The sequence below is a fragment of the Ochotona princeps genome, chromosome 23 (assembly GCF_030435755.1).
Source record: "Ochotona princeps isolate mOchPri1 chromosome 23, mOchPri1.hap1, whole genome shotgun sequence".
In the NCBI taxonomy this organism is placed as follows: Eukaryota; Metazoa; Chordata; class Mammalia; order Lagomorpha; family Ochotonidae; genus Ochotona; species Ochotona princeps.
Window position 1 is genome coordinate 31,317,487 of NC_080854.1, and position 21,041 is coordinate 31,338,527.

At 47.9% G+C, this 21,041-nt stretch overlaps 1 protein-coding gene across 1 annotated transcript; it reads left to right on the plus strand.

Annotated features, from left to right (window-relative positions):
* Nucleotides 1-1,694: 1,694 nt before the first annotated feature.
* ZNF622 (zinc finger protein 622) lies at nt 1,695-14,376 on the plus strand. Its single transcript, XM_004583626.4, has 6 exons — nt 1,695-2,522; nt 3,624-3,857; nt 4,065-4,227; nt 6,492-6,604; nt 10,975-11,118; nt 14,112-14,376. Exons 1-6 carry the CDS (start codon nt 1,922-1,924, stop codon nt 14,237-14,239), a joined length of 1,383 nt encoding a protein of 460 aa, XP_004583683.2. The 5' UTR covers nt 1,695-1,921; the 3' UTR covers nt 14,240-14,376.
* Nucleotides 14,377-21,041: the final 6,665 nt, after the last annotated feature.

A 21,041-nucleotide genomic window follows, 5' to 3' on the forward strand; every position in this document is an offset into this window, starting at 1 on the left:
ACACATTTATTCCTTTATAGGAAGACACTGCTGACCTTTGGTCTAAGGACACACTCACGGTCAGGAACCTGTTGACTGTGCATGCCCCGCAATTAGCCAGTGTGTCTGGCCATCTTCTGTGTAATTTATAAAGATAAGAGGTTTGTTTAGCTCAGGATAGGGAGGTTCAAGGTAATAACCCCAGGATCTGCCCAGCTACTGGGGGAGTCGTTGGGCAGAGTGGGCACCTGGGGGTGCCAGGAGAGGCTGACCTACTGTTCATCAGTGAACAATGCACAGCAAACTCCACAATTGAGGTCTCCAGCCAGTGATTCCTTCTCAGTTCATGCTTGTTTTCCCACGTGTTTCACCCAGGCCCTTTCCTCTCCACAGTAATTCTTCCATCTGCCTTGTCTTCCCTTTTCTACTTGCAGGTAAGCCTTGAATCCCCTCCCCTTCTTCAGGACCCATGTGAAGGGTCCACTCCTCAATGAATAAAATTTTTATCTTTCCTTCTGGCTGACACTTAAAATTTCATATATCCATCACACTTACATTTTGTTGTTTTAGGCCCAGTCTTCATTCTATGATGTTTGTGTATTTTTTCCCCAATTCCTAACAAATTATAAAGCCCCTTGAGGGCAGGCGAGTCTTAATCAAGGGCCGGTAAAGTGTTATAAAAAGCTAGCATGACCCTATTGTCACATCTGAGAACAGTGGTGAATAGCAAGATGTGTGCAGTAGGGTCATGCCTGGATCTGACCCAGGCCTGCACAGCCAAGCCTCCTGAAAGAGCTACTTCCTTGGGCACTCAGCAATGACCCAGGGACACTGAGGCAGCTCAGTAGAGAGCCAAGGTAAACCTCTTGCTGTTAACGTGCTAAAGAGCCATCCTTAGAGGGGACCCTCCAAGCACAAATAAACGCAGTCAACTTTTCAGATGAATCCTACCCCCACTGTCGTAAGATCCTTAGAACCACTCAGCTGAGCCACTGCAGTGCCCAGTTTCGAGACTGAGACAAAGCATGATGCTAAATTTAGGGCCAACTGATGAGTATTTTACATTACTAATGCAGTGCCATAGAGAAGTTCTACCGGACCCTGGCAGAATTAAAAGCAGGCAGAGTATGGAAAAGGCTAACAGTCATTTCCACAGAGATTAACAACAACAACAACAAACAGGTCTGCAAAAGGATGTCGCCAACAGAAGGCTAAGGGATTCTGAAGGCTTATCACCAACAGAAAGTAGCCGCTTGGTGTTAGAACAAGTGTTGTGCTGTAGTGAGGTCAGTAGGATGCCGAGTGGCTGGTGTGATGGTCAGGTGGGAACCCACAAGCCTTCTAAAGCTTACGTCTCCTGGAGACGAGCACTCCATCAAGTGGAGCACGTTTGAACCGGGATGCGCTGCAACACACACGCCCCATTTCCAAGAAATAGTAGCAACAGAAGAATGCAGGCGATCTGACTCTTCTCCAGTGATTACAGACTGAAATGATCTTTTGGACAGACCGGGTTACATGAGACACACTACTAAAGGCAAATTATCTTACTTTTCAAAAGCGTCTTTGGTTTAAACTTTTGACCCGTGACTTGGTCGGAGGAGGGCTGGGCCGACGTCGGCACCAGTGCGTCACACTGCAGGACATCATCAGGAACCAAGGAAACTGATAGGGCGCGGCGCCTGTCCATCACTACGCTGACTGGAGGGGGCGGCAGTGACCAATGGTCTCCCTCGCCTTGCGGGCCCGCCCATGGAAGGGCGTGGGCGCAGGCGGAGAGGCGGGATTTCCTGCTCGCGGTGGCTGACTTCCGCGCGTGCCGGGAGAGTCGGGAAGTCGGGGCGCGGCGCGGCTGGCTGTGGTGCCCGAGCGTCCCCTGAGGCGCGGGGAGCTGCGTGCAGGATTCCTCCTGTCTGCTCGGGCTGACAGTCCCGGCCCGACCATGGCGACGTACACCTGCATCTCGTGCCGGGTGGCGTTCCGGGACGCGGAGCTGCAGCGGGCCCACTACAAGACGGACTGGCACCGCTACAACCTGCGGCGCAAGGTGGCGGGCATGGCCCCGGTGACGGCCGAGGGCTTCCAGGAGCGCGTGTGGGCGCAGAGGGCCGTGGCCGAGCGCGAGAGCCAGGGCACGGCCACCTACTGCACCGTGTGCGGCAAGAAGTTCGCGTCCCTGAACGCGTACGAAAACCACCTCCGGTCGCGGCGGCACCTGGAGCTGGAGAAGAAGGCGGTGCAGGCCGTGAATCGGCAGGTGGAGCTCATGAACGAGAAGAACCTGGAGAAGGGGCTGGGCGCGGACGGCGTGGACAAGGACGCCATGAACGAGGCCATCCAGCGCGCCATCAAGGCGCAGCCGGCCGCGTCGCCCAGGAAGGTGCCCCCGGCCGAGGCCGCCCGTGGGCATGGGGCTCCGGAGCGGGACCCGGCCGAGAAACCGCCCCGGCTCCAGTGGTTCGAGCACCAGGCCAGGAAGTTGGCAAAGCAGCAGGGCGAGGAGGAGGAGGAGGAAGAGGAGGAGGAGGACCTGGATGAGGAAGGTACGGCCTGCTCCGGTGGGGGCCGGAGCTGGCACCCCCGCACGTTTTCAGAATTGTATTGGAGCTGGGGATGTGCGTGCATCAGTGACGTGTGAGGGAAAGCAGCGTAGACGCACCTTGTCTGGCCAGCATCCGTCCGGGGAATTTTGTCTTCTGTTGTGGATTCAGGGCCTGAAGAAAGAACAGGTGTTCAATCAAGCGAGTGGGTGTCCACCCCGGTGGCGGTGCAGAGGGAAACAAGCCGTAGTACCCCCGTGTGCTCCAGCATCAGGTTCTCCTGGGTTTCCGGTGCTGCACTTAAAGGATTGTAAGCAGGTGGAGGGGACCAGAAAGCTGGCCTGCTTGCCTCAAGCCTTGTAGTTCTTCCCTCCCCCCTTGACAAGGCGCCTGTCACACTACATCAGTGCTGCTGTAACCACGCATGAGGCTGGTGAACTTCTAGGCGGCCTGCACAGCTGGAAGACTGGGAAGTCCAAGTTCAAGGCCCTGGCCAATTGGGTGTGTGGGGGAGCCTGTCCACAGATGATGCTCCTTGATGGGGACGCTGGAAGGGACGGAGGCTGGTTCCCTGGAGTCTCATATGAGGGTGCTGAGCCAGGGGCAGAGTGCTCATGACCTCATGCTGTCCCCAGGGCGCCCCCTTTCTCGGTGCTGTCCTGGGAATGTGTTCACGTTCAGACTGCAGCACTGCTGTGGTCCTGCACCACCTCCATTGTTGTGCATCTGTGAAATGGGAGGCACGTTATTCTAGCCTGATACGAATCCACTTAACTGGTGAGCACTGGTTTAGGCACTGTGGAGCACAGCGCTGTGTGAAGGGTTTACAGTGTGGAGCACAGCGCTGTGTGAGGGTTTACAGTGTGAGCTGGTGAGCACTGGTTTAGGCACTGCAGCACAGCGCTGTGTGAAGGGTTTACAGTGTGCTGCTGCTGCTTACGTCAGCCTGTGTGATGAATGAGCAGCTGCCATGAGGGCCTGGGAAGGAGCGTCCACAGGGATGGAGTGGGTACCCTCGTTCCCCAGACAGCTCTGTTATGCCAGCCGTTAGGTTTGCTTGTGCTCACCACGTTTTGTTATGTCTTTCCAAATTGTGGCTTGAAGATTGGGAAGACATTGATTCTGATGAGGAGCTGGGATGTGAGGACGCCGACGCTGTGGACAACGCGGAGGAGGAGTGCCCGTGCCAGGGTGCCATCCCCGTAACGGACTGCTTGTTCTGTCCTCACCATTCAAGCTCCCTCGTGAAGAATGTGGCTCACATGACCAAGGTCCACAGCTTCTTTATTCCCGACATAGAATATCTTTCCGATCTTAAAGGACTGATTAAATACTTGGGTAAGCCGAGCATATATTCCTTTTTCCTACGAGATACCACCTTGTTGGGGTCTTATGGGAACAGAAGTTTTATATTGCTTACCAGTCTTTGTTGCGTATTTTCTGAAAATCAAAAGCTTGCTCAATGGTTTTTGAGTCGTGGAGGTAGTTGGTGGTTTTTACCTCGGCTACCAAAAAGCTTTCATATTTTTTTCCTGAACTTTACAGGTGAGAAGGTCGGTGTTGGAAAGATTTGCTTGTGGTGCAATGAGAAGGGGAAATCCTTCTACTCCACGGAGGCTGTGCGGGCCCACATGAACGACAAGAGCCACTGCAAGCTCTTCACGGATGGAGATGCCGCCCTGGAATTTGCAGACTTCTATGACTTTAGGTAAGTGACGGGAGAAGCCAGGGCGTTCCGTTGCACGTTGGTGGTGCAGTGTGAGGGCCAGCGCTGGCAGTGCTGTGTCCGTGTAGCCCTGTGAGGTCTCTGGCGGTGCTCATTTCCTCTGTGTTATAGTAGGAAGCAGGATGTAAGATACGCAGGCAGGAGAAGATCTCGGGCCCACGTTGAAGTTTGACTTGTTTGGGTCAGTGGCCAGGAGTGTATTTTGTCAGTTACCTCCTGAGCAGAGCTGTGGGCACCAGATTTCAGGTTGTCCTTCACCAGGAAATTGTTTCCTTGGGGATGGAGGGAACTTCATGGGATGATTGCAGTTCACCTCTAACCAAAGTCTTAAGATGACTCATCCATCAAGCAACACATGTGTTCGGTCTTCGTGACAGCTGGTTCCTGTTGTCAGCATTCCCTGGATGTGCTGCGGGACGTGGCGGCTGGCTGGCATTGCCGTGCCACGTAGGCGCAGTGTGGCTGGCGCTGGGGCTCGGGAAACCTGGAGTCTTGGAGGTCTTTGGTTTGCATCTTCTCTCCAGCCGCGCATGTTGCACGGGTGGACTTGCGGTTGGCAGGCACAGGTAGAGCGTAGAAATAGTGACAGCGGGGAGGACGGGCTGAGTGTGCCGGAGTGTGTCCTCCTGCAGCAGCCAGGGCCTGGCCCTCGTGGATGTCCTGTCATTGGCACTGAGGATCTTCAACGGTCACTGTGGTCAAAGCAGACACAAATTGCATCAAGTGACTGTCCTCAGTGGCCGACGTGAGGTTCCGCAGCGCGGTCTACCCGGCTCTGGCCACACTCGCTCTGTTTTTCTTCCTCCGCCTCACAGATTCCCTACCTCCTGTCCACTCAGGAGTCCCTGATTTGCCTAATATAACCCTCCCTTCAACTCCACGTTTACATATTCAGTTACCTTATTGACATTTCTAGCTAAGTGTCCGAAAGAGTCATGAACGTGTCCAAAGTTAAACCTTTGCTGTGCATCTTAATAATCAAAGCTAAAATCCTTGTAGTTGGTCATTGGTTTCCTTCATGCTTAACGTCAGATCTCTTACCCAATCCTGATGTGCCTTCAAGCTGTCTGGAGATCTGAGGCTCGGTCCTTCCACTCTGCCTGTGGGGTCCAGAACCTGCCAGCTTCTGCTTGGCCTCCTGTGCTGCTCCGCTCTGCACCGGCCTCTTCATGTACATTGCCGCTCAGAAGTAGCCAGAGGGATCCCTATAAAGTATAAAAGTCAGATGAAACTGCTAAAATCTTCTAAAGGTGCTCTTTTTTTTCTCTCTCTTACTCTTGATCTCGCTCTCACTTCAAAGGCAGAGAGAGAGACAGTTGGGCAGAGATCGCCCTGCTTATTGGCTGGTTTACTCACTCAGGTGTGGCAAAGCCGGGAGCCCAGAATTCAGCCTGGTTATTCCATGAGTATCAGGGACCCAAATAGTTGAGCCATTACCTGCTTTGCTATGTGGATTAGGAAGCTGGAATTCACTGGGTTGGAGCCTGGAGCCCTGACATTCCAGTGTGGGATGTGGGTCTCCCAAGCAGTGGCCTGGCTGCTAAGTCAGTTGTAGCTGCTTTGGTGGGGTGCATAGTGGTGTTCGTTTATATCTCTTTGGTGATGACCAATGTAGTCCCTAGTTTTTAATGTATTAATTGACCATTTGGATATATTTTTGCAAAATGTGTGCTAAAAATCTTTATCTGCTTTTTTTTTGGAGGGGGTGGTTAGGATTGTCTGGCCTGCTGTTACTATTTAATGTTCATTTTTTCATTTTTGTGTGTGTATATGAGTCTGTAAACATTTGTAGGAACAAGAGATTCTCTTAGCTCGTCTATTAGTAAGGTGATTAATAAATGTTGCCCATGTGACTGTTCAAATGATTTAAGGACTCTTCATTAGCAAATCCCACTCTAGCTACACTGCTTGCATTCACAGTGCGGTGTGACGCCTGTGTAACTAGGAGCGCCCCTGCCGGGCGTCCAGCCCAGGGCTTTGGTTGGTGGCAGCACGTGCTGTTGGGTAGCAGTGCTGTGCAGTGTTACACTGGGTAAACTGGCTAGAGCTGCATGTCTACAGGAAAACAAATAGAAGAAAGAATGTTGTTCACTGCTATCACAGAAAATGCCAGCGCGCTGCTTGCTTCCCCCAGATCGCCACCTTTTCCGTGGCTGGTGGGTGCCCCACATTTGCAGGTGTGACGTGTGTCGTCTTGGTGAGGTGGGGGTGCTGCTGCGTTTCCTCATGCCATTGCACTGTTACAGGAGCAGTTACCCGGACCACAGGGAAGGGGAGGACCCCGAGGAAGCTGAGCAGTTGCCCTCCGAAAAGAACTTGGAATATGACGACGAAACCATGGAGCTGATTCTGCCTTCTGGTGAGTTCCTTTGTCAGAAGTGCCTGGCTCGGGGCCAGTGGGGCTGAGAGAGGCATTCCACCACCGCTGTCTGCCATTCTGAGGCAAGTAGGGTGGAGAGTGTGTGCTGTGTTCTCTGCATCATGTCCTGGCAAGGTGGCCGCTCCCCTGGAAATTGGGTGCTTATTTTGTATTGGATCAAAAAACATTTTTTTTTTTCGGCTTAGAATCTTCAGATTAGGTCTCTGTCCCTCCATTCCTTTCTCCCTTCTGTAGAATTAAAATATGTAGACCTTTTCCGTTCCCAAGTATTTCTTGGGTCCTGTCGAGCTTCTCTTGCATATTTTTCTGGGAGCATGTATGCAATACTTTGGTAAAAGCGTCTGTACCTGGGGAAGGTGACAGCAAGCGGAAGTCTATGAGTTCTTCCTTGCTCTAACAGGTCATCTCCTATGACTGAGGACTTGAAGTAGGTGTTTGGTTTAAGTGGCAACAAACTAGATTTCAGAGTAAATCCAAAGCTACCAGTATTGTGAAATTTCTCTCATCTACACTGACGTGTTTTTCATGTTGTCCATACTTTAAGATTGTGTTTTTCTTTGCAAGGCAGAGTTACAGAGGAGAGAGACAGAGAATGTGATCGTTGCTGGTTCATTTACTGAATGGCTACAGTGACCAGAGCTGAGTCAGTCCAAAGCCAAGAGCTTCTGCGTCTCCTACATGGGTACCGATGGGAACTGGGGCGGTCCTCTGCTGTTTTCCAGGCCATAAGCAGGGAGCTGCATTGGAGGTGGAGCAGCGGGGACTTGAACCAATGCCCCTACGGGACGCTGGCATCATAAGTGGAGGCTTAGCTTGCTACAGCACGGCGCCACCCCCTGTTGTCCATGCTTTTACTAACAAGTTTACAATGAGACAGGGTTTGTTCATGTGTCTCAGTAATGGTTTGGGGTGTTTTCTAATGACCCAAGAAAACGGAGACCTCTGCCCAAACAACTGTATAAAATGTAGCAGCGTATCTAATTATCACCTGTTTATCAAATTTATCACCCAGAACCTCTGCTGTTACGTCTGTTTGTATGACTGGGTTAGCAGGCTGGAGGTTTGTGATGACTTTGAAAGGATTCTCGTGTAGGAAGCTTAGTGACATTCAGTCGGCTGCACGTGGAGCCTGCTCTGAGTGGTTTAAGCAGCCATTGTGCTCTGAGCCTAGTTGGCTCAGATTGTGTTTGTCGGTAAGTGAAGAGTGGTGAGAGCCGCAGAGCACGTCCAGTAGAGGGCACTGCAGGGATTTCTTTTGGAGACTGGTCTGGCTCAGTTCTTGTGTTTTGTTTCCTTTATTGCTCTGCAGTTCCATATGGAGCAAAGACAGTCAGCTGTTGATTAGCCTGAAGAAGCTGTTGGTGGATCCACCAGTGACAGATACATAGCCAGTCAGGAAAATGACAGTTTGAAATTTTGTTTTCCACTATCCAGTGTAACCAATAAGCTGTTACAGAGCAGAGAATTATTGTGTGAAAACTAGGTGGACAGATGGCACACTTCACCATGACTCGTGGAAGCGGTCACTTACCTGTGTGACAGTCATGCAGTGTGCTGAAAATAGTGCTGCTACTTACTGGTGATGAGAGTCTCATAGTTGGTGTTGATGTCAGGTGCTCGTTCACGTGGAGTGGGAGGAGTGCTAAACACTGTGTTCATTTCTGGCCCACCAGCTGACAGACACCAGAAACCTTTGCATGCAGTAATGAAGCCTTTTCAAGGATGTGTTATTATTTTATATTTCTAACTTTATTTTTTATAAAGATTTATTTATTTTGCTCGAAAGGCAGAGTTAGAGAAGGAGAGAGAGCTGTTCCATCCCCAGATGGCTGCAATGGCAAGAGCTGGGCTGGGCTGAAGCCAGGAGCTGGGGGCCCAGGAGGCAGGGGAGCCGGGGGGCTGGGGGACTGGGGAGCTGGGGGCCCAGGAGGCAGGGGAGCCAGGGGGCTGGGGGACTGGGGAGCTGGGGGCCCAGGAGGCAGGGGAGCCGGGGGGCTGGGGGACTGGGGAGCTGGGGGCCCAGGAGGCAGGGGAGCCAGGGGGCTGGGGGACTGGGGAGCTGGGGGCCCAAGAGGCAGGGGAGCTGAGGGGCTGGGGGCCCAGGATAAGGGGGGTTGGGGGATTGGGGGCCCAGGAGACAGGGGCAGGCAGGGGAGCCGGGGGCTGAGGGCCCAGGAGGCAGGGGGCTTCTTTGGGTTCTCCCATGTGGGGCAGGCTCAAGGCCTCGAGGTGTGCGCTACTGCTTTCGCAGGCCACTCTCAGGGAGCCGGATCACAGGTGGAGCAGTCGGGACTGAACCAGTGCCCATATGGCATGCTGGTGCGGTTGAGCCATGTGCCAACCCCTCAGAGGTGTTTTAAAATTAAAGGTTAACCTTCAGTAGGATGTTTCCTGATGTTTCTGAGAATATTTAATCTGTTGATTACATTAATATTAATGTGTACTGATGGCAAGTGTTGTTATTGCATGATTTGAATAATCATCTCTACATATGTGGAATGTCCTGACTGAACGGTGTGAGTAGAATATCCTAGTTAAGGAACGCTGGGGTTTCCTGCGGGAGCCTCCAGCTGGAGTCTTTGTCAGCTGCGGCTCATTCATCTCTTGTTTGAGAAGTGTCCTAACTCTTCGGCTGCCATAACAATCCGCTTCATGAGAAATATCCACGGTGGCCTCAAAGACCGTGTGCTTGAATTAGTTTCTTTTTGTCAGTTCTTAAATGTGATCACAAAGCCAGCATTTTTTCCTTATTTGTATAGTCAGAAAAATTGTATTTCTTTTTTTTTTTTTTTTAGAAAAATTGTATTTCAAGTAAGGAAGTTACCATAACATGACTTGGCAACAAGTACATTTTAAAGGCACATGCAGCTTTCTGCAGTTAAGCATTGTGTTCATGATCTTTTTACATAAAAGATTCTCTGTAGTTTTATATGTTCAAATACAAGACTTCCTAACTGGGTTTTACACATTTAGATTCATTAGAAATAGCTGTTTATGCCTTGTGCATGCTGCTGATGAATAGCTACATGTTGATTGCTGTTGGAAAGGTGTGTAGTCATCGGTTACATTGTTGAGGGATGTGCGCATGTGGCCCTCTGATTAGGGTGGGAAAGGTCCGGGTGTAGGGGTGAGGTGGGAAGGATGAACGTTGAGATCTTTTTTTCCCTGTGTCTCCAGGCAGTTGGGAGGGGAGAGAGGCGGGGCCTACAGCTGCCTGTCACACTACACCTGTGCCTAGGAATGGAGACAGTCATCTGATGTTGCCTTAGGGACCCCACTGTGGGGAAGAATGTTCCTAGGGTGCTGCTTGAATGGTCTTGCTAGTTCTGAGATGCCATCAGGGTTGAGAAAATCTTAGTTCTTTTGGCTGACCAGGTCTACGGCGCATCCATGGACCTAGAAATTCACTGCAGGGCCAGCCTGTTCTGCTTTCCCTTTATCCTGCATAGCACCTGTTCAGTAAGCTCTCGGGTGATGGCCACACTGCCATGTCAACTGGGCTTGGAGCGAGCGCTCTGAGGAAGCCTGCCCGCTTCAGTTTCGTGAGCCTCCAGGCTGACACACTGGTCGGGATGTTGTTCCTGTAAAGGCCCAGGAAGGCAGTAGCCTGGATTTGGAGTGCCAGTCTGTCTGCGCAGCAGTTCCTCAGCCCTGCTGTTGGCATGAAGGCTGCTGGGGAGAACACCTGCACAGATGAGCACAGCTGTGTGCCAGTGCAATGAGCAAAGTAGAACAGTTGTTCAGATTAGTTTTCTGGCTGTAGTTTACTGTTCTGTGAGAAGATATGCCTCATCTTTAACTAGGAGCCTTCATTTATTCTTTCAGCAAATATCTTGGTTCCCTCATTTTTTTTGTTTTTGTTAAGGTTTTAGTTCCAAAGCTTTTGATGGTTAGTAACCTTGTCCTGTAGTTTTCTCATTTAGAATTCATATGATTAACCCACAGAATTCATAAGATCCTTCAAAATAAGAAAAATTGTTGTGAGAACGTAACTTAAGTATCTTAAAATTCTGATTTACCAGGTGATTTCCATTACTTAGAAACACATAGGAAAGAGCTTTTCAGCCTGACCTGGTTGATGTTTTGCACTGGGTGGCCGTTTGGGGTGGGGCCATCTGTGCATGTTAAGATGTTTAGCTGCCTCTCTGGCCTCTACCCACTAGGTGCCAGTAGCACCTCTCTGCTTGCTACAGCCGAGGGAAGATGTTGGCAGGGCCAAGTGCTTCCTGTGGGATAAAATGGCCTCGTGAGGATTAAGCTGGGAAAGCTCTTGCTTTATAGCTCTGCCATATAAAATCTGACTCCGTGGGTAGTTTATATATAAACTGTATTGCTCTTTTGAAAAACAGGTGCCAGGGTGGGTCATCGCTCCTTGATGAGATACTATAAACAGCGATTTGGCTTATCAAGAGCTGTTGCGGTTGCTAAAAACCAGAAGGCTGTGGGCCGGGTGCTGCAGCAGTACAGAGCCCTCGGATGGACGGGCAGCACAGGTATGTTGATGTTTACAGCTGTGAAATGGGCCTAAGAACTTGGTTTTTCCAGAAGGGGGGGTGAGGTTGTTTTCATTTGTGTTGTCCTTAATATGTAACGGAGACTTAATGTCTGGCATTGGGGCCTTACATTATCCCTTGAAATGTTAATGGTAAATAAGCCGAAAGTTCCATGTGTCACAAATTTCATATTCTTGGTATAGTAGTTTTATATACATTATGAACTTTTTTGGAAGGTAATAGGAGAAGAATAATTCTAAATGTAGTAATCATCAAAGGTTGAAATTCCCTTGGAGGCTGCACAGGAATTGCGTAGTTTTCCATGGAGTCAAGCTTGCTGGGCTGCAGAATGTGCTTATGGATTCTTAGTGAACATGAGCGGTGTGATTGATTGTGTCCTCATTTATGCACCTGAGATAACAATGGTGCCTCTTTGGAGTTGAGGATTGAATGTCACAGAGCATGTGTGATGGAGTCCATGCACTGAGTAGGGCTTGCGACCTGTCCCTTGTTTGTAACTTTCCCCGAGGATTTGTTTTCGAGGGGAGGAAGTGTGGGAGGTCAGGTAAGAGGGAGGAAGGAGTTCATTTCAAGAAGCTGGCGTCTTAGGAAACAGAAGTCTCTTGATCCAAAATATCCTCTTTGTTCCTAACAAACCACAGCGAGAGGTCAGGGCTAGAAGTGAAACCGTGAGTCTGCTGCAGTTGGCCGTTGTGCAGATGTTCAGGCTTTGTTCGGATGATGGAGTCGGGGCGTCGAGCAGGGTTCAGCATCAGCAGGGTGGAGGTGCTTCTGCCGCTGGATCAGGGCCTGCATTGTCAGTCCTCCCTGCTCTGGAGGCCCCTGCAATTCCAGGGCAGATGTTGCTGGTCATCACCCCAGGCTTGGGTAATTCACAGTCTCAGTAGCTGTTTTGTATCTGTGTGTAAACTATGAAAAGAAGGGGAAGGAGAGGGCGCCGTCTTTGCTGATGCAGCTTCGTCACTGGTAGATTTTCAGTTTTGTGTCCATGTCATGGGGGCTTTGACTCCACTCTGGCTGCTTCTGGTGATTGGGAGGTAAAATAGGGGATGTTTTTGAATAAAAAGTTTTGACAGTGTAGAAATCTTAGTCAATAGTAAAGCACACTCCAAGACATTGCTGTAGGCAACCTGTGGATAAGCTCTCCAGAACATCGGCATTGACAGCAAAGCTGAACCGGCAGGATTGTAGCAGAGCAGACACGGGTGCCAGCAGAGAAGCCGCCTGCCTGCGGTGAACAGACGTCCAGCAGAAGATATCTAACAAAATGTAAAAACTCAGAAAAAAGAAAAAAAAGAAAAAAAACGAGTCCAGTGAAAAAGTGGGCATAGGACTTCAGTAGACAGTTTCCGAAAGAAAGCTGGCCAGCAAATAGATGCAGAAGTGCTCCCCATCATTAGGCCTCAGGAAGAGGGAAGTCGAGCCACAGTGAGCCGTGTCTCATGCCTGTCAGATGGCTAACATTCAAGGGAGAATCACAAATGCCAGCAAGAGCTGGGAAAGCAGCACACTTAGTGGTGGCTATGCAAATTAGTGTAGACATTGTGGGAAATAGTTGGTGGTTTCTTTCAAAAGGAGAAATAGACTTGCCATATAATCCAACAAACCCACTACTGGGTATGTGCTCAGAACAAGAGCCCCTTGTGTTAAAGAAATACCAGCACTGTTCACAAGAACTAAACTACAGAATCACCTGAGTGTCTGTCGTTGGATGGGTGAATAGAGAAAAATGTATAGATGCCATGGAATATCATTGAGCTAGTGAAAAAATGAATTCTACCATTTGCATCAAAATGGATGAGACTGGAGGACATCATGTTGAATGAGACGATGCAGACGCAAGAAGAGAGATGCCTTCATAGGTCAGAACTAATCCTAGAAACAAGAAATGCCTGTGTGTATCAACATTGTTAGAAATGCATTTTTGTCAAGTTTTGGTTTATGCCTTTTTCAAACTGATGGTTAAGAATGTTCTTCTGTAGTTTTAATAACCTGTGATTATTTAAAAATTTCTGCAATAGGAGTGAAATGAGCCTCTCCGTTTGATTTTTTGGTTACAAGCCTTGCCTACAAGTTTTACTCGTTGATCTCTTTGTTTTGTTGAATATTAGACCCTTCACTGTAATGTTGATTAAACTGTTATCTCAAAAATTAAGGAATGAGAGAAAAGAAAGAAGGAAAAATGAATGGGGAGAGAAAAAGGGAAGAAGGGAAAAAAGGAATATTGTGATATTCTTAGAATTGTGTCTGTGAACTACATCGAGTCTGTTTGTATTAATATATTAACATGAAACTAAGTATCATAAAAGATAAAATTTGATCCAAACAAGCAGGCCACTGAAGTTGTTAGCTCTGAAACCTCATTATTATTATATTTGTATTATTACTTACATCAGCTGTGTCTGCTGCACTAGGCCAATTGTTAAATCTTCGGGGAAAGCATTAGTGCAGCTGTAGAGAGTCAGGGAAAGCTGTCTTCTGATGCTTGGGCAGCTCCGGGCAGCTGAGATGCCACGCTGCCCCCATGGGTGGATGCGTGCACGCTCCTTCCCTCGGCCAGACACTGGAGTCCAGCTGACTGCATGTTGCTCTGCTCGGGGACTGCATGTTGCTCTGCTCGGGGACTGCATGTTGCTCTGCTCGGGGACTGCATCTTGCTCTGCTCGGGGACTGCATCTTGCTCTGCTCGGGGACTGCTCTCTGATTCGCTTCATTACAGCTTCTGCCTTCCTCTGTGCTCTCAGATCAGTGCAGCTTTACTTCTGTGCGTACCAGCGTTTGCAGATGAAAACCAAAGATGTTAATCCCAGAGAAGTGTGTTTATCTGAGAGTTGGGGATTGTGCACGCAAAGGCCCAGCCAGCAATTCTTCTTTAAGCTACCCCAGGCTTTTGGATTCTCAGCCGACTTGAGTTTTGTCTGATTATGAATAACAGAGCTTTGCCTCGTTTCTTCACTGCCCTCTGACCACAGGAGCAGCCCTGATGCGAGAGCGGGACATGCAGTATGTTCAGAGGATGAAATCAAAGTGGATGCTGAAGACCGGAATGAAGAACAACGCCACCAAGCAGATGCACTTTAGGGTCCAAGTGAGGTTCTGAGAATCGGCCAGGACCGATGGTGTGTCTGGTACAGGTTCCCTCCTTGTGTGAGGACCACCGGAAGACCAAACTGATAGAGCCCTTGGCTGCTGCTCTGTTTGTTCTGGCCTGATAATAAAAGGGTCCTGTAGCTTTCAGATGTTGAGTTGTGTTTAAATCTTACGCTTTCCCAAAGTGAGTGCTGCATGTACCAGGTTCCAGGACCTGTGTTTTGACTTGGCAGTTGCTTTATTGTTTCAGTTGTCAAATAATAATTTATGGTTCTTAGGATAATCTGGGAAATTCAAGAGGGATTTCTCTACGCTTACTTGTCCTTTCAGAGTTACTCACCATGCCAAGGCACTGGGGACCACGTGTTTGAGGCTTACGCAGGAAGAGCCACGTTGAAGTTGGCTCATTGAATGCAGGCACCGTGGTTCTTGAAGGAGTGAATAGCTGCGCACACATTCATTAAGCCCAGACAATGTTGAGCATGCTAGTGGCTGACAATTAGGATCTTTTTAAATTTTTAAATGTGAGCATACTCCCCGACACTCTGGGAATAACCATTATTCTCAACTTCCATGAGATCAACTTCATAAATTCTACTTAATGAGAAGTCTTCGAATTGTGGATTTGATGACACTTGAACTAAGCTAGTCCCATCTTCACCACTTCTCCTCTCCGCTGTTTGTTGTTAGTGTCTCAGAAGCTGGCTCTCAGGTAGTGATGGCTCCTGTCTGCCACGTCCCAGTGACTGACAGAGCTCTTCAAGTGTGCATGTGTGTGTAGTCTGGAGATGTTTTGAATGTTTTCCCCCAAAGTTTTATTTAAGGGGTGGTGCCCAGTGGGGATTAGGTTATTGGTTAGCACCCTTGGAAGAGGTCAAGGTAGTTGTTACAGGACCAGCTTAGTTCTTGAGTGGTTGGGTTGTGTCAAAGTGAGGTTGCCCTTCACATCGACCTCTGCTGCTTGTGGCTGGTTGTCTTTTTTTCCTCTGCTGTGTGGTGATGCAGCTGGGAGCCCTTGCCAGGATGTCAGTACCATATTGTTGCACTTTTCTGTTGCCAGAATTTTGAACCAAGTAAGGAACTCTTTTTTTTTTTTTGAACATAAAACATTTGAAAAGCACAGAGATCAAGAGCCTCCTGTTGGTTCATTCCCCGGTGCTTGCATTGGCTGAGGTGGGGGCTAGGACTGAGACTGGGAGCTGGAAATGCAATCCATGCCCCCCAGTGGGGTAGTGGGAGTGCAATTATGTGAGCTGCGCCTGCTGTCTGGCAGTCAGGGCTGGAAACGAAGGCCAGGCACTGCAGTTTGAGACACGGGTGTCTAACCACAAGGCTAAATGTCCACTCGTGCCTTTCTTTGTAAGGAACCCAACCTTGAGTGTTTTTTGTTTGTTTTGTTTTGTTTTGCTTTTGGTTTTGTTTTTTTTTTAGTGGTAACAGAAGATGGACTGATACAGTATGCTAGCCATTGCACTATTCTGCAAAGCCAGACTAGTTGAAAAAAAAATCTGTTTCTATAAACTTACTTGTTGAATAAATACATACCTTGGAAAGAATGCATATATGCATATTTAGCATATAGTTGAAGCTATATTAAAGAATTACAACTACGCTGAAAACATCAAATATGTATTTCTTAAAGAATGTTTTATTTTGTTGAATGAGACTTCTAATCCTAAATTCGAGACACTGTTATTCCTTTTGACATGCCAGTCTCCTTGATGGTGTATCAGTAGTCTGCAGTTTTAATTTTTGTTGATTACATTCATTGCTATTCTGTATTAGCAATTAAGATTGAGATATTAAAATACCCTTAGTAATTGGAAGTAATAAAATCATCTGTGAAGAGTAATGTATTTTTATAAATAATGACCATCTTTCCTTACAAAAGTTAGGTAAGTGGGTGTACTTTACGTTGTCATAGTCGGCTTTGCTGCTCTGTCAGAATTCAGCACATCGGGTGATTTGAAAAAAGAAACGGACCAGGAAGTCCAGTTCTGTCAAGGTGCCCCTGGCAAGAGCCCTGCTTGTGTTGTCATGAGGCAGAGGGGATCCCAGTTCACTATTATAAGTCTACTTCTGTGACTATGGCATTGTTCGTTCACGAGGGCAGATCTTTTCTGATCTAGTCACCGCCTTGTTTTATAGTTGTTAAGATTTATTTGTTTTAAAGGCAGAGCTACAGAGAGCAGGGTCTTTGGTGGTTCATTCCTCACCCAAATGGCTGCACGAGCAGAGCTGAACTGATCTGAAGCCAGGAGCTTCTTCCTGATCTCCCACATGGGCGCAGGAAGCCAAGCATTTAGGCTTTCCCAGGCACACCAGGCAGGGAGTTGGGCTGGAAGTGGAGCAGCTGGGTCTCGAACTTATGCCCATGTGGAATGTCAGTACCTCAGGTGCCTGCTGTGCCATAGCAGCGGGCCTCTAGTCACTTTAGAAGTCCCACCTCCTGGGGCCAGCACTGCGGTGTGGCAGGTAGAGCCACTGCCTGCCATGCTGGCATCTCCTGTGGGTGCCAGTGTTGAGTTTCTGGCTCCTGCCTTGTAACTGGCCTGCCTTTGGTCATTCTGGCTGCTTGGGGAGTGAATTAGGGGATGAAAGATTCTCTAACTCTGCCTTTCAAATCAATAATTTCTTAAAAAGGCTTCACTGGCCTCTTACTTCACCCCCAAGTCTACTGCATTGGAGATTTTCAGGGCGTGGACTGTGGAAGACCAACTCAGGCCATAGTGTTCTACCCCTGGCCCAACTTACGCTTCAATGTTTTTATCACAATGAAAAATACATGTATTCCCTCTCAGTAGCTTCAAACTCCTGAAGTCCCTGTCTGCTCTAAGGTACAGGTAAGCCTCAAGGCCTGATTTACCTACAGGTAGGTTTCCTTGCAGCCTTGAACCTGTGTGATCAAAAGTCAAGTGCTTCCAAACACAGTGATGGACCAGGCGTTTGATATTCCTGTTCCAAAAGGGAGAAGCAGGCAAGGTGAAGCAAATGCAGGTTCCAGGTAAGTACAAAGTGCAACAGGGTCTAACAGATGGAGACCATTTTCCTTGAGTCCGTTCCTCACATCTGTGCATGTGGGCAGGGGTTTGGCAGCCAAGGCTCCAGGCATCCCTGCCGCTATGACTGCTGGGTTTGATCCATGCAGCAGTGCTCATTAGTTAAAGATACGTTCTTGCAGGTTTTCCAGGCTGAAGTTCCATGTGTTGGTGGCCCTACAGCTGTGTGGTCTCGGGCTGCTCCATCCCCATGGCTGTACTGGGCATTGCCTTGATGAGCAAGTAGCTGGCTTCTGTGGGCTGCCCTGGACATTGCCCTAATGAGGGCTCTCTAGTGGCTCTGCCCTTGTGACATCTCTTCCTGAGTGCCTGAGACTTCACAGCCTCCTTTGAAATCTAGGTGGAGGTGACCATGATCCCATAGTTCTTGGTCTCTGTGCACCTGTGACCTGGATGCTAGCATGGCGTGTACTTTCCAGAGTGGTGGGTTGGGTCATATGTGGGTCCACTTGAGCCCACATGGCTAGGATGGCTGATAGGTACTGCATCTGAATGTAGGGAGCGGAATGCTGAGGTCATGCATTCCTGCATTAGAAACCTTCCCCTGAACATCCTAGCTGGTCTTAATCTCGTAAAGCCTTTTGGGGTCACTCCCATTGTTCTGATGGATGGAAGCTGCCTTCATTCAATCCATATTGGTCTCTTTAGTAAATGATTGCATGGCCATACCTTTATATTTTTGCTTGTTATTAACATGGCCAGGCAGAGAAGTTTTGCGAGTCTTTATTCTTTTTGAATTATAACTTCCATCTTCCTATCATTTTTGCTCTTATATTACTGTAAGCAGAGAAAAGCAGCTGCACAAAACCTTGAACTTTTTGTTAAGATATTTTTTGTGCCATTCCTGGTTCACTGCTTTTAAATCTTGCCTATCTTAGAGCTCTAGAGCATAGGCAGAATCCCACCAACTTTGCTGCTTTATACCAAGGATGCCCCAGCTCGCTACTCACTTCTGCCCAGGCCCTGATCAAACGGCCTTCACTGTATTTCTACAGCATTCGGAACACAACCACTGAAGTCGTTGCCGGGAAGATTGAGGCTCTCCCCACAGCTCTTCTGAGCACCACCTGGGATTGCCCATGGTGCCTCCCTGCACAGCAGGACCAGCTGCTGCTGCTGCTTGCTTCTCACATTCTTCCAGCTTCTACCAATTACAAAAGCCCCTTCCACAGTTGCAGGCCATAGCCCCATGTGTTGGTAACAATTTACTATCTCTAGTTGTTTTGTGTTGCCATAACAATATCACCGACTGGGAAACATCTGAAGTTTTTGATTATTAATAGCTTCTTGCTTATTTTTTGCATTTGAAGGTATCCCAGATTCCATATAGATTCTCAAAAAGTGATATACTAGGTCAAAAGAGTGTTTCTAAGGTTGCTTGACATATGGAAAACATGGTCTTCGGAGGCAGGTGGACAAGAGTGAAGATTACAGCTGCATTGCTCAGTAGCTCTGAAGGCTGAGCTTTTAAAAGCTCATAAAGTGTGGATAACAACCTCTATCTGCAAGAAGAAGTTGTAATAACAGAAAATGACTTCACCATTGTGTTAAGAGGAAAAGTGACTTCCACACTTTAGAAAATGCGTACGGACACTGTTATCAAATACATCAGATCGCCAATTGTGGCATCACTGTATGGTGAGACTACTCGTGACATTTCTTCTTGTTATATACACCTCACATTGTACTTTTGAACATAACCAAGAATGGAAAGAGAACATCATCAAAGGAACAATAGGCCTGTGACTCATCTCTGTCTCATGATCAATGTCATCCACCTGTCCTTTAGCAGAATTTAATGCAAATTATACAGTAAAGAAAAAAAACCGGATGGAACTGTGCTCCGGCATCTGCTTCCTTGCTCTGTGCTCTGCCATATTGATTCCCGCAGCCCAGGTCAGCACTGAGTGCTTCCTGCTTTCAAGGCTGACCTCTGCCAACCTCCCTCTACTCCGGCCTCCTTTCTCCCAGGGGAGGGACTCAAAGCTCTGACAGCTGAAGGCAGAGCATAGAAACAGGAAGCAAAAGAAAAATCTCCAATTGACATGCTTCTAAATCAGTTTTCCTATGGGACAGAACTGCTGGTGTTGGGCAGTCCTTGAATATAGCCTTATTGATCAAAAAATGAAACCACGGATTCAGTTCGAGTTGTCTGTGATGAATTCCTCTTATAATCCTTTCAAAGCATGACAAGTGGAAAAATGCATAGGTATTGTGGAAGGTTTCTTCAGGGGTTTCAAGTATGGTGTTTTGATTTTGGAGTTTAGAATTGAGGGTCCTAATTTCCTTTTTCAACCAGGCGGTATACTTCAATAGACATTGGATCATAAAGACAAAGTGATATATTTCTTTCACAGATAATTTTTTTTTCTTTGCACTTTCTTCTGTTTAAACATGTCTTTGAAAAGGCGATTCTTTAGTGTGGATACAGAGCAGGATAGATCCTTGTGGCAGCCTGACTTCTGCCATCACTTGATTGACTCTGAGCCATGAATGGCCTGTGACTGCTCCTCAGGTGGCTGTGTGAGAAGAAGCAGGTGAAAGCAAACTTCCCGGCAATTGAAAACAACTCATGCTTCTGCTTCGTGGTCTTGCTCATTGTTGATCGCGTTATAGAGATATTGCATTATAGAGATATACAGCAATTGAATATAGACACTTAAAAATAATAGTAACACTTCAGTTTTTCATTTGGCAAAAAATGTTGCAGATTGTTTCACTTAAATTCAGTTAAAGCTGCTTTATTTTTTTATGGGTAACTAATATTCCACACACAATATGCTACAATTTACTTAGTTCTGCATCTAGACTGTCCATCTCATTCTTTTGTTAGTAAGAAAATATGCACACAAGTGGGCTTGTGCCCTTAACTCCCCCTCCCCTTTTCAAAAGGTTTAAAAAGACAGGATTTATGTATCTCCTTATTGAAAAGATTATGATATCTTCTATCAGATGGTTCACTCCCCAAATGGCTAAAGCAGCCGGATCTGGGCCAGCAATGCCATCCCCGGTGGTTTAGGCCAGCAGCTCTCCCACATAGATAAAGGGGCTCAAATACCTAGTGTTGGATGCTCACTGGAAATGGTCTTACTGATCAAAACATGAAAGCAGTCAGAAGTGGAGCAGCCCAGACTTCCGTGGGTACTGCGATGTGGGATGCTGGGCGTGCCAGTGGTAGTTTAAGCTGCTGTACTGTCACACAGCTCCCATCCCACACTCTTTAGCATAGATTGCTGAGCCAAAGGGCAAATGTATTTGATATTTTGATGTAAATTGACTTCTATTGCAGCCATACCAGGTAGCACATCTGTAATTGGAAATTCGCAGCTCTAATTAACAATATGCACAAATGTGACATTGCACAGTTTTCAAGGAAGGTGATGGATTTTGGGTGGATCCCTCAGTTGTCCGGAAGCTGCCTGCCTGGATCTGAGCAAAGGAAAGAATGTAAAGGGAACACTGGCTGCGGAGACTTAGCTTATTACTCTTTGGGTCTGGTTCAAGTACAAAGATAGAGTTCATAGGGCTTAAAATCATTAGGAGTGGAGGTTGAACTCTCTTCCAGAGAGTTCTGATCTCAGGGGTGAAATCAAATCCAAATGCTTTCCTAGCCCAAAAGCAGGAAGCTGGATGGGAAGCAGGACCGCCAGGATTAGAACCGACGCCCATATAGGATCCCAGCACATGCAAGGTGAGGAGTTTAACCACTACGCTATCGCGCCGGGCTCTGAACATTGTGTTTGTATAGTTAGT

Excerpts from the sequence above, each read along its gene's own strand:
- ZNF622 (XM_004583626.4), top strand. The coding sequence starts at position 1,922 with ATGGCGACGTACACCTGCATCTCGTGCCGGGTGGCGTTCCGGGACGCG. Across the intron at positions 2,523-3,623 it reads GGAGGACCTGGATGAGGAAG|ATTGGGAAGACATTGATTCT; the intron begins GTACGGCCTGCT and ends TGTGGCTTGAAG. Across the intron at positions 6,605-10,974 it reads GGAGCTGATTCTGCCTTCTG|GTGCCAGGGTGGGTCATCGC; the intron begins GTGAGTTCCTTT and ends TTTGAAAAACAG.